We start from the raw sequence: 13,368 nt of genomic DNA, 5'->3' as shown, positions 1-13,368 counted from the left end.
CAAATAGAGACGCTTTCACTTGGTGCTAAGGGAAAACAAAAACAGTGCCAGATGAACTGCCCTAGGAAGGGAATTCCAAATATGAGGTGCCACTGGTGAGAAGGCCTTGACTCCAGCCACCACCTGCCTCACCTCAAGCACTAGGATGACTCAGAGCAGAGCTTTGCAGTATCTGGTCAGATTCATATAGGAGAAGATGATTCCTTCAGGTGCCCTCATCCCAAGCTATTTAGGGCTTTAGGTCAAAACTGGAACTTTGCATTGCACTTGGAAACCACCTGGAAGCAAGTGTGTTTCAAAACTGGCATAGCATCCAGTCCCAGTTATAAACATGCTGCTGTGCTTTGCACTAGTTTCCAAACAGTTCTCAAAAGCAGCCCATGTTCAACACATTGAAATAGTCTAAATGAGGTGAAACCAGTGAATGGATAATTGTGAGCAGGCGATCTCTGTACAGAATTAGCCAGAACAGGAAAATTAGACTCAGCTAGTGGAATATGTCTTGAGCCCCAGAATCTATTGGCACCTCTGCAGATGGGGCCAGTTATTGCCATTGTTATCAATGGACACTGGTTCTAATCCTTCCACAACATACAAAGACCTGATTGTGCTGCTCCTGGCAGCAGCTAGGCTTGAAATTGACAAGTGCTAGAAGTCAGCCAATGCGCCCCTCCAATGGGTGTGTGTCTGAATAATATTCAGGATGTAGACTTTTCTGAGCATATTACGAAACATCAGAGAATAATAAAGGATGAAACAAAACATGACTGATTTGACAGAGTATGGTTCCCGTTGCTTTGCTACATGAATAAGAAGAGAGAAGGTCACCTATCCGTTAACACTTTAGAGAGGTAATCTGACTATGGTTTGCTCTATAATGCTGAGTAACAATGTAGTCTGCATTTTCCAGGGTCAGTGGACATCCTTTTGTTTTTACACACTGTTCAATTGATCTGTCCAGAACAGGTGGAACACCACATCCCCATCCCAGTCCAGGCAAAGCACCCACCCACCCATTTCTGTGTAATTTGTATGGAGCGCTAATTTATTGGCTCCTGTTCAAGCCATTACTGACTACTGAAACAAATCTACACTTCCACAGTTTCACCTGAATTTGATGAAAAGAGGAAACAGCTAGGTGTCATCAACATACTGATGACAACTCATCCAAATCTTTCAGTAACCTCACTCAGTGAGGAGTTTTAGTACAACAATAGTTCTCCAGCCCACCTTAATAAAAGAGTTAAAAAAACAACAACAGGAATGGAACCACTGCATAACCCTTATGGAGTCTCATTGAAATGATTGTTATGTCCATCCAGATTCCATCTTAAGAGTTTTAATAGATGCACACCATATGGCTTTAACGCCAGCCAACTTTTCCCTCTCTTCCCTGCCCCTTCTTAGTTTTGTTTATTATCAAAAGATGATACACATTTTATGATATTTTAGTTGGCCTAATAAAGGCATTGTCCTAATATGGAGGTGGAGGGACACATGGTGATCTATGGAGTGAAGCTATTGGTGAGTTTTGCTTATCATGAAACCAACTGAAATACTAAATGAAGCTGAATTCTCTTTGTCTGCCCACTCATTTGTGAACTCTATGCACTCCTCTGGAAGCCAATAAATTAAGAAAATGCCAGCCAGTTTTGATTTGGCTACAAAGTTTGGTATATATTTGCATATAGTTAATCTGCAAAGGCCTTCCATCAATTACCACACAACCGAGATTGCAAATCTTTGAATGCCAGACTAGATGGGATATTAATTGCATGATGACAATTAACATGTCTAGTTTTTTAAATTTAACAACAGGAGCAGCCAGAAGCAGGGGATGGGGCAGCAGCAATCAGATGAGGATCAAGAATATGATACACAGGGAGGGGGAGTTAGCACTTTCCTGCACATCACAGCTTCCCAGCTGCTGTTCACCAAGGAGAGAAGTTTCCATTAGCATCAGATCAAACCTTACTGGCTCCTTGGATCACCTTCTCTTTCTACACCCTCTAGACATCTGCAGCAGTAGAGTTATAAAGGAGCAGAGTTCAGAGTAGCAGATATGTCTATCTGCAATCTGTCTGCTGAAACAAGGAATAAGATACCTGAGATCAGCTGTCATTAGAGTCCCTTGTTCAAAACAGTACTTTACTGATCCGGCTCATAGTAAGTCAGGCATAAATAAAACTATGATTGCCACAAAATGGTTCCCTGATATTCATGCTACATCAATTCCCACTACCAACACTACTAAACATTCGGGGTCAATTCTATGACCTTTTCTGAGTGCGACACCCACAGCTTTTGACAGTAAGGGCTGGTTAGAAACTGCATCTTCTGGCTACAGTTGTGAGAATCAGCTCTCCAGAGAGCCAATAAACCATTTTTGTAAGTTTTCCAAGGTAGCTTGCCTTCCTCCCCCCCTCCATTTCCCCGATGTTTGGCACAGTAAATATAAATAAATTTGAGCACTTTAGGAACGAATAATGCCCTGACCTGCTTTATTGCCTCTCGTATTGGGGAATGGCAACTCAAGTGCAAGCTTTCTTGCTGCTCTATGCATGTTTTATACAGGACACGTTATAAAACCCACTCAGTGCAAGATGTACGGCCGTTGCGAGCTAATGTCAGAAAATCAAGCGCAGGACCAGGAATCTCCCTTCTTGTCAGCTCCATTGCAAACTGATTCATGGAACAACATTTCAGAAGTGCTTTTTATCTTTGAAAGTGCTGTACAAACACTCTAACTAATGAAAACAGCAGTGGGTGTTGTTAATATCTATGTTTACAGCATTTATCATGGCATTAATACATTTCCTCTGATATGCTAGGTCTATTTTTTTTATATAAAAAAAGACGTGGAGTGCAGCCTGGCTACAGTAGGTCTACAAATTACTGGCAGCCCTCATCAGTCACCTGTATCTGCAGCCATCAGTTGCTTTCAGAAGCATCATAGAACATCAGAAAAGCCACTACTACTATCACCACCCATCGGCACCGCAACGTTTCCATATAAAAGACCCAGATGAGTCACCTTTGGACACAAGCCTGGCCAGCTCTTTCTGGGTGTCAAAGAAAACCAAGCCTTCACATTGTGATTAGGGTAAAAGTCTGCTCAACACTCCATTGATTAAGGCAAGGCAGTTGCATAGGCGAAGACCCCATCAGCCAGACTCTCATCTGAGCTGATCCAATAAGGTGTTCTGCTTACAGATATAACTTAACAGTTTTTATAGGAAAAACAAAGTTATCAGAACCCGGTTAATATGAAACAACAAGAAACTGGTTTTGCAGGAAAACGGCATTGTCAAAAACACTCAAAGGTTCCATGCTTCATCTTTTCACATTTCGCCTGCCTTCATGCTGACTCTGTTTTTCCATGCTAAGGGAGATGTGACCTCAGAGTGAAAACTCGAGCCCTGCAGACTCCAGGTCCATGTATTCTGCTTCCACATGGGAAAAATACTGGGAAACTCCCAGTGGCTGACAGCAAAGGGATGGACTACTGTACCACACACCAGAACAGGCAATAAATAAAGAAAAGCACATGTGCCTTTCAGAGGCATTATGGGTTAGAGAAATGTATGCCAAGTCCATGGCAGCTTCAATTATTTATAGCAAGGATACAGACTTTTGATTTGCCATTGACTTTCCCACAGTGATCAGTTTGCCTTCCTTCGATGCATTCTTTTAATAATAGTAATAATAATAATAATAATAATAATAATAATAATAATAATAATAATTAGCATTAGGACACTTTTTTCTAATCATTTACTTTCCAAAATGGCAACATTCCTGGTTTTGTGAAAAGCCTTGCCCTAGCTGTCCAAATAAATACAAGAGACATTTCACAGCCCAAACATGCCAAATTTGCACATTCTCATTTGCTGAAAAAAATTCACATTGTTTCTCTTTTCATCACCCAATAATCAATAAAGCACTTTACTGTATTTAATGGAAGCTTGCACTTGTGAAGACTTCTGTCCACTTGGAATGATGATTCTCAGCAAGAAACCATTTCCCTACCTCCAAGGCCAACTGGGGCAGGATCCTGTGTTGGCCTTTCTGTAATCTGCCCTTCCCCCCTGCCTCTTTCAGTGAGCAGATTGCCTGCGTCCGGGCTGTTGTCTCGAGATGTCTTCTCTTCATTGACTGGAACACACAAAAAAACAGCCTGGTTTATGACTGTGCAGATATGGTGTGTTGGCCTGGCACAGGGAGGACAACAACAGCTGGTGGTGGATCAAACTGGGCCAAAGGGTTTGCAACCATAACGGGTGATGGCGTTAAAAGGAAGGGCAGGCTGGCATCCATTGCTGCTGAGGGATCTGAAACAAATGGAGAGGAAAAAACAGGAGGGAAGCAAGGGAAGAAAGAATGCTTAAGATGCTAACAAGCTGAAAGGACATCAGCATGATTGGGGGTGGGCGGCGAATACAGTGGCTGCTGTTTAATTGTCAACTTCCAACATGCATATTTAGCCTTTAAAACAGTGGAGTGCAATTCTTCTGCAGTTACAATGCAACAGCTACAAATAATTAAAAATATATATTCCCTTGTAGCTGCAGAAGCTCAACTTCAACTGTAGAGGCATTTGGCATTAGGACACTAGCAAATGGAATGCATTAGAAATAAGGGGTAGATTCACAGATGGCAAGCGCTATAGAGAGTGGTTGTAAAACAGCGAAAGAGATACAGTGAGTTTACATCAGAGGAGAAACTGGATAAAGGGATATTTAACACACAGCATTACTGATTATCTCAATGGTTGGAAGATCAGGGGCAAGAAAAGAGAGCTTAAGCCTAATGTCCAAGAACAAGGAAATGAGACAAAAGCACAGTAGTTCATGCACTGCTGTCACTAAACAGCCATAAATGTTTAAATATGGTGGCAATACAAGTAATATGATAACCCCAGTGCAAAAGGCAGTGGAGTATTTCAACTTTACAAACGTGCTTAGCGTTGTGCAACATTTCTGATAGGAAGCAGCTCCCAAAGATTCATAAAAGCAATGGTCTTTCCAGTCTGGAGGCAAAGGATCTTAGTAAGTTGCCGAGCCTGAAAGCCTTGAAGGTTAATCCTAGAGTTAAACTACCCTGGCCAGAGAGGGGTAGGATTTGGTGTAAGTCCCAGTGCTAATGGATATTGGAGATAAATCACTCTTGGGGATACGACACCAGTGTAATAATGCCAGGTATATGCAGGCACAGTGTTACAGTGCTATATTTTTTATTTATTAGATTTATTAGATTTTTATACCGCCCTTCATCAAAAGATCTCAGGGCAGTTCACAAGATAAATCCAGACTAAATAATCTGGAGTAACCGCAGATCAGGTTCCAAAGGGCTCTTGTAAAACTGCCCAGCACTGCTGTACAAAAAGGCAACTCATTAAGGCTCCCATTTTACAGATGAAAGGCACTGAGGCTGAGATCATTAGACCTAAGTAGCAAGGGACAACAAAACTGTTGCCTGAGCGACCACTTCAATTTATTGAGAAAGCACGGCAGCTGCATCAGAGCCCAGAAGAGCATAGCTGTCAACTTACAGATTTGAAAATAAGGGACCAGCAGCCTCAAAAATAAGGGATCAGCAGCCAAAATAAGGGATTTTCCAAGCACAGGTATGTTCAACTTCTGAGCCCCTCCAAGCCAAAGGAAGAAAGCCCAGCCAGCAGCCAAACGAAGCCTCAAGCGGTGGTTCCCACAGCGCAGCAACCCGGCAAAAGGGATGAAGCAAGGAAAACCACCGTCACCTCTCCGCTGGGAAGCGCTGAGCAAAGACGAGTCCCCAGGCAACGCGGCCGATTTGATCGGCACAAGTCATGCAAGCTCCACCCCCCAGTCGTTCTTAGACTCCTTATTGGGTGAGCAACGCAGCCAAGCAACACAGTTGAAGCCTCCCTCCTCCCTGGCCGGCAGGGAGGGAGGGAGAGGAGCTGCTTCCTTTGAAACCCGGGAAATTTAAGGGACAGCATCAATAAGGGACAGCAGTGGGACACGGTGCTGGGATAAGGGACTTTCCCGCCAAATAAGGGACGGTTGACAGCTATGCAGAAGAGTCATCGGCTGGAAGAGACAAGCCATTGCCCTGACTCAAGGCGATGCAGACAAACTGAGATGGGAGTGCCAGACTCTAGGCAGCAGCTTCTGAAATGTATGTGTCTCTTCTGCTGCAAGTACAGAGTAAAATGGCACCAGCCTACACCCACCTATATTATTATTTGCACTACTTATTCAACTCTGATGGCAATGAGGCCAAAGTACCATCAGGGGTGTGGGGCAGGAAGAGAAATCTAACAGTGCAATCCTATATAAGCATACACAGAAGCAAGCCCACTAAGTTCAATGAGCTTTACTCCCAGATAACTATGTATAGGATTGCAACAATTCTCTGAATTCTAAATCCTTTCCCGCCACTCCTCTCCTGGCTCCCAAACTAGCATTGCACTGCACTGGCAAAACAGATGGTGTAGATTAAACACTCCCATTGAACACCCCACCTTTGCCTGCTTTGCCCACACTGCAGCAATATTCTGGTTAACTCTGCTCTCAGTCAAAACACAACCAGAGCGGTATATAATCTCCTGGGAAAATCACAGCAAGAATACATATGGCGCTACTGAAATTTCATAAATGTATGTTCATGATATCAGATTAACATTTGGCAAAATGGACATCTATTTTCCTTAAATACAATGACAAACTTCACTGCATGACATTCTATATATACTGAAATCTCCCTTCTGTGATGAGCTAAGATAAAATTTCTTTGGAAACATTTTGTCTGGATTAACAGTTATCAGGATGGTTAGTCTAGGAAGGAGACTTCTAGGCAGATGAGAGCTTCCAGACTGCTATTTTGTGAGTAAAGGTTCAATCACATCCCAACAAAAACACTAAGATTTATTTATTTTTTAGCAAGGAAAGCGACAGGAAGATACACAGGAAAGTGTGGGAGAACAATTGTTTGTCGTGACATTATATAACCTCCCTGCAAACAAATCAGAATAATTTTTCAGAAAATAACTGACCCTGTATAATCTCCCTGCAAATGTTGTACAAACAGTTCAACAAACAGGTAACTAGGAAGGGACCAACCAGCTCTTTTTTAGTTTAGTTGATGTTGGGATTTTAAAATGTTGGTTCTGGTTTAAAAGCCTTTCTTTTTTCATTGTAGCTTGCGTAATGGAAATTTTATATTGAATTTTTTGCCTGACAGCTGCCAAGGCTGAAGGCTAGTATAATAAAGTTGATGACTGACTGATACAGTGCTAGACATTTTGGGGGCAACACCATGACTTGTACTGCTCTCACCTTGACCTGCTTTTCTCAGGGTCTTTTTGCACATGGTGTCGAAGTGCCAAAACAGGAAGCATGAGTGAGCTGCACCTACTTTCACACTTCTAGTGTAACAAGTCAAGACTTTCGTCAAAAAGGTATGTATTTGCAGTACCCATTGTACTGTAGCAGGCTACACATTAAAAAGCTAATCATAGGCTCGCTCACTTGTAAGATAGCAGTCCAGGCTGAGTGACACATTATCAAAAGCAATGATGGCTTCCGATCCAACTTTCCAGGATGTAACAATCTGAAGCCAAAACCTGTAAAGAAGAAGAGAAGTTATCAAATGGATGGAAATACCGCTTAACACAAATGCATTTGCTTTTGATATACCCAGCCCAACCTTTCAAAGACAGGGAGACAGTAATGACGCATAATGAGTATCCTCGTGTCAAACCAACCAACTGCTCCAAGGGGAGAGGAGAAGGAACATTCATCCAAACATGATATACAGAAATAAGCAGTGGCATTATGTGGAAGTATGATGGGCAAAGAGTTCTTCATGGCGATATCCCTCAAACCAGCAGCACAACAGGTGCTCTAACTCTGAGTGCAATGGTGATAAATTGCTAATTTGCCGATTTTCCTGGTGGACTATTACTTCACTGGGAACTTTCACTGTGTAAAGAAAAGTATTTCAAAGCCAAGTTTGGGGGAGGCAAAATTACATCATGTTGGTCTCTGTAGTCTGTAAGCCTCATTTATTTATAGTAGGAAACAGTTAGATTGAGAATTGTGGTCTGACTGAGTGGTTCTTGGATCAATTAAAATGCCACTGATTAATCGGGCAGCAGTCTTTTTAAATAAGAAGTGTAACTAGTTTTTAATGCAGGTACTTACAAAACCACAGCTACTTTGTTTCTGCTGTAATATGCCTTCCCAAAAGCATGGAATAATTGCTTGATGTTGGAATTAAATATGGGTCACAAAGACTAGAAGGAGACCATGGAAATGATGCTCCGGGCAGTGATCAATCAGGATGAATCTATGAAACAACTCTTTATGGTCAAAGGCACAACTCAGATGGAATATATAGCTGCTGAGGGTAGGCTTTGTGCGCTCATTAAAAGAATATGCAACCTTTGAGCTGAAAGGGAATGGTAGGGTAGCCAATGTTTGCATAAGTGCTTTAAAATGGTGCCAACAAATTTAATCCTGATGAACAATGACCTATAGAAAGATCATGACACTTTCTTTTATCCACAGAAAATATGGAGCCTTTATACTGGTGATAAGCCAAAGACATGAAGTTGTAAGATTATAGATAGACGGAGCCATATATTTCAGGTCTGCGTCAATTTCACGTGTTCCATTTTTATTTAAATAATGGTTTTTATTAAGCATGTGTGTGTGTGTGTCTGTAGAACTTTTTTCTGGGGGTACACAGGGGTACACATATCCCTAAACGTTCTGTGAATCTTTGTACTTCTGTCCATTTACTGTACAGTGGTACCTTGGGTTAAGTACTTGATGCGTTCCGGAGGTCTGTACTTCACCTGAAACTGTTCTTAACCTGAAGCACCACTTTAGCTAATGGGGCCTCCCGCTGCTGCCACACTGCCATTTCTGTTCTTATCCTGAAGCAAAGTTCTTAACCCGAGGTATTATTTCTGGGTTAGCGGAGTCTGTAATCTGAAGCGTATGTAACCTGAGGTACCACTGTATTAATTTTTCCCAATTTGAACTATAAAACGGTGATTTTCTTGAGTCAAAATGAGAGTACCCCTAAACATTTTTTAAAGAAAAAAGCACTGTATGTGCGTGTGTGCCTTAATGTACTGATTTATAAAAGCATTTTATCATAAAATATATTTTAATGCATTTTGATAAACTCTTTTTGAACTGAAAAGTGCACTGCAAAAATTCAGAGAAGTGCAAAATCCAAAGCATAAATACATTCTGAATCACACATTAGTTTAGGAGGTCCTGATCAGGTCAAATCCATTCAGAATTCAAAGAAAATAGATTTCTCAAGCAGCCCTAGTAAGGATATGCATTCATCTCATGATGCAAGTCTAACATCTCTGATCCCAGAGCCAATTAAGATCTACCAGAATATTACCTTTGTAAAGGAGAGTTTGTTCAAAACAGAAATCCATGCCATTGGACATACTGGATAGTTTCCCCCCACCCCTTGCCAATTTGCATGCCAATTTGGCACAGTGGAGAGCTTCCAAGATCCCAAATATGCTTAAGAATCTTGGAGTAACTCCTGCAACTTATTCTTAGCTGTGTACTATTGGTGGTTTTTCCCCCTCTTCTGTGCTGTTTTAATCCATCCATCTTCCTTGTTGTTGCAAGACTGATCCCCTTATGAGAAGTCAAGAGGCGCATAGGACTGGGGAGGGGAGGACCAGAAGCATAACAATCCTGCTAAATGATAAATGGAGGCAAGCTTAAGAAAAGCTGGTCATACAAATTGCCTGCTAAATGTGATGGGTTAATACCTGCCCTCTGTTATATCTCTACAATCCCCATCAAACTGATGGACTAGCCTCATTAATTCCAGCTGAGCAGCTGAGATGTAGCAGATTGCACAATTTGTTCATCTTGTATTTAGCAGATTTCTTATGTGGTCAATTGGGGAGCAATGCAAGGGACTCTGGCTTTCATTCCTCAAGACAAAAACACAGGATTCCTTTTCTATTCTTGCTCTGGACTGAAAGATCCAAAAACTACATGGAGCTGTGGGAAATCGATAAGTATAAATCTGCACCACTGATTTCAAATGGGACTCTATTTTTCCTCAACGGGACTACTAGACCAAACTAAGCATGGCATTAAAGACGCTTGTGCTTGTAATGTGTACATTTTTAAAAAATGCGAGCAGCTACCTCATGAAAGTCAAAGCAAGGTCATCGCCATGTTGGGTGGAGAGGGAGACCTTAACCAATTCCTCTTTGCCATGATCTCAATGAATACCCCCTTCATATCAGAAACCTCCTTCCAAATGCTGCTACTTGCACTGAGCAGAACATTCTTATTGGCACCAATGGAATATTTCCTCTTAGTGCAAATAACAGCACCCAGGGGGCCATTTTCACCAAGGGTTAACCACCCATCCCCAGCTACCATGCCCCCAGTCTTGCTCAGGCCTTCCTGGTGGTGGCTACCTGCATTTCAAAAATATACACATTAACGGCAAAGTCACATTTAACATCACATTTAGTTTGGCCATCAAGCTTAAATTACATCCCCACCCCCAAAGAATCAGAGCTTCATATTACAGGGGCTACTAGGACTAAGTGCACCTGTAGCATATAGAACAAGACTGAAACCAGTTTCCAACAGTATTCTACTTTTGCATGAGACCTTTCAAACTTTATCTTGCAGCAGCTACCTGCCCTTCAAGTCCTCCAAGGATAGGGGCCTTACAATAAGCAGCTCTTGAGACACATGAGGCTAGTGTTAGAAGGAAACACCCCCACCCCCACCCCAGGTTTGGCGTTGCCAAATTTAAAATTATACTATGAAGCAGAATGCCTTGTATGGCTGAAAGAATGGATCACTTTGGAAAAAGCAGATTTATTAAAACTGGAGGGCTATAACAACAGGTATGGATGGCACTCCTACCTTGCATATGATAAGATCAAAGTCCATAAAGACTTCAATAGCCACCTAATTAGAAACACGTTATTTAAAGTCTGGAGCAAATACAAAACGAGACTGGAGCAAATGACACCATGGTGGCTCTTACCTCTAGAAGCCCATGCCATGAAAAAATTAAACATGAATAAGGAATGGGCAACATATAGAGATTTGATAAGGGAAGATCAAGGTAAACTTAGAATAAGACCATATGAGGAAATAAGGCATTATGTCTCTGACAGATGGCAATATATACAACTTGGAAGTGTCTTTAATTCGGACTTGAAGAAAGGCTTTGCTAAAGAGAATTCATTAATGCATGAAACATTATTAAAAAAACATCAACAAATTATTATCTAAAATGTATAACCTTTTGCTAGATTTGGATATGATTGATGAGGAAGTGAAAGAGACAATGATTAAATGGGAGTGAGACTTCGGCCACACAATATATTTAGAGCAAGGGGAGAAACTTTGGCAGGAAGATATAAGGTTTACCGCCTTTAGTACATAAAATAAAATTTCATCAAAATGTTCTACAGGTGGTATTTAACACCAGTCAAATTAGCAAAAATCTATAAACTGAAATCCAACCTCTGTTGGAAATGCAACAAGGAAGCTGGTACAACAATGCATATGTGGTGGAGTTGCACCCCGATTAAGTACTTCTGGGGAGCAATACATGAGGAGTTGAAAAAAAATGCTTAAAATCCCATTAATGAAAAAACCAGAGGCTTACCTACTGGGCCTTTTAGGAAAAGAAATACCGAAATCGGAAAAAAGAATTTTCTTATATGTGACCACCACAACTAGGATCTAAATGGAAAGCTAAAGAACTACCTACCAAGGAGGAACGGATTCTCAAATTAAATGAATATTTTAAATTGGCTAAATTAACAGCATCCATACGACAGCTGTGAAATATAAAACTAAAAAACGGATGGCAATGCTTTGATGATTATATGACAAAATATTGCTCTAAAAAAGACATGCTAATATGCTTAGATTAAGAATGTAAATGCATCAAAACAATAAATTATCAATGACATATGTATGTATATAGAGAAAATAAAAACAATCAGAATGCAATGATAAGGGTAAAATTGATTCTAGAGAAGACAAGTAGCGGTGGAGGGAAGTTAAACAGGGTGGTGGGTTTATTTTATTTTGTTTATGTTTTTTTCTTTTTCTTTTTTGGATATTGTATAATGATTTAATGTATAATGATTTAATGTTTCTTTTCTGTTATGTATTATTTCTTTTTTTTAATTAAATTGTATGATGGAAAATCTAAATAAAAATACAAAAAAGTAAAAAAAAAAAAAAAGAAATACACCCCTTCCCCTGTGCAATACTTGCACACTGAGTGGGGTTGGGATCTCTGGCCCATTTTTTTTCTATTTAATTTGTATGTGTGTCTGCATCCATTCTTTAAAATCACATTAATTTTTTTTAAATTACAAATCTTTGGATTTCACTGAAGCAAGTCAATAAAATTGCTAGTAACTAGCTTCAGTAGTTTTCTCTTACGGGGCTGATCTAAGAAATTTGTAATTATGTTTATCATAATGGGGAAGGGTAGCTTCAGTATAACACAGAGCAGCTGAATTTCTCCTGATCCACTCACTAAGGATGCCCTTAAGACTTCCAGATAGTGTTACCTGGCCTCACCTGGAGTCGCAGCCTATATTTTGAAATGTACTGAGGCTCCGCCTCCAAGGCCTCTAATCGGTCTGATCTGTTACCAAATGATGACGGGGTGGTATAAGAATTCTGGCCATTAAATATATATATATATTAAAATCAGCAAGAAAAAGCACAGTACCGAAATCCCTACACGGGACAGAAAAGAAGGCAGGTAATTTCAACAGCCAACGCCCCTACCCTCAGCTTTTGCTCATAAAACAAAAAAGCATGGAGGGGGCTGTACTGCTCTCTCTCTCTTGGTGAAGAGTTCCAGAACAGCGGGGCCACTGATGAGAAGTCCCTGGTAGAAGCTAACCTAGCCTTCTCCCAAGAAGGATTTGGAACAGGAGCTAATCTGTAGATCTTAGATGTGTGCATGTATTTGGAGGGATCATGGGACTGGAAGGGGAGGAACATGGGTGAGAGGAAGTTCTGGAACAGGACAGGAACCCCAGTAATTAGACTGTAGCCTTTGCTTAGAGCTTTGATCCAATTGTAAGCATAGGCACAATCTCCAAGAAATAACTTTGCCTCTTGGAAAAGGAGGGATAAAGCCTGCAACCCTGGTTTTCTCACTCTCACTCATTCAGGGAGTGTTTGCATGCCTTTTTGGTACAGTATTGTCATAGGGTACCAGAGTGTTAGGAAATGGAGGCAATAAACAGTAGTATTTAGATCGTATTGGGGATATGAAGGGAAAATGCAAGCTGCAGAACTGTGCCAGACAATAAATGGGTTTATTTATGTA

At 40.9% G+C, this 13,368-nt stretch overlaps 1 protein-coding gene across 1 annotated transcript in view; it reads right to left on the bottom strand.

The window, feature by feature from the left end:
* ALK (ALK receptor tyrosine kinase) overlaps positions 1–13,368 on the bottom strand; it is a 559,106-nt gene that overhangs the window by 85,701 nt on the left and 460,037 nt on the right. Inside the window, exons 10-11 of the mRNA XM_028724462.2 lie at positions 7,512–7,606; positions 4,030–4,155 (exon numbers count right to left, since the gene is read on the bottom strand). Of these exons, the coding sequence (XP_028580295.2) occupies positions 4,030–4,155; positions 7,512–7,606 (221 nt within the window). The remainder of the gene's footprint in view (positions 1–4,029; positions 4,156–7,511; positions 7,607–13,368) is intronic.

The sequence above is a fragment of the Podarcis muralis genome, chromosome 3 (genome assembly GCF_964188315.1).
Source record: "Podarcis muralis chromosome 3, rPodMur119.hap1.1, whole genome shotgun sequence".
Lineage (NCBI taxonomy): Eukaryota > Metazoa > Chordata > Lepidosauria > Squamata > Lacertidae > Podarcis > Podarcis muralis.
The sequence above is the reverse complement of the archived record's forward strand: the minus strand, read 5'-3'. Positions and strand labels throughout refer to the sequence as shown.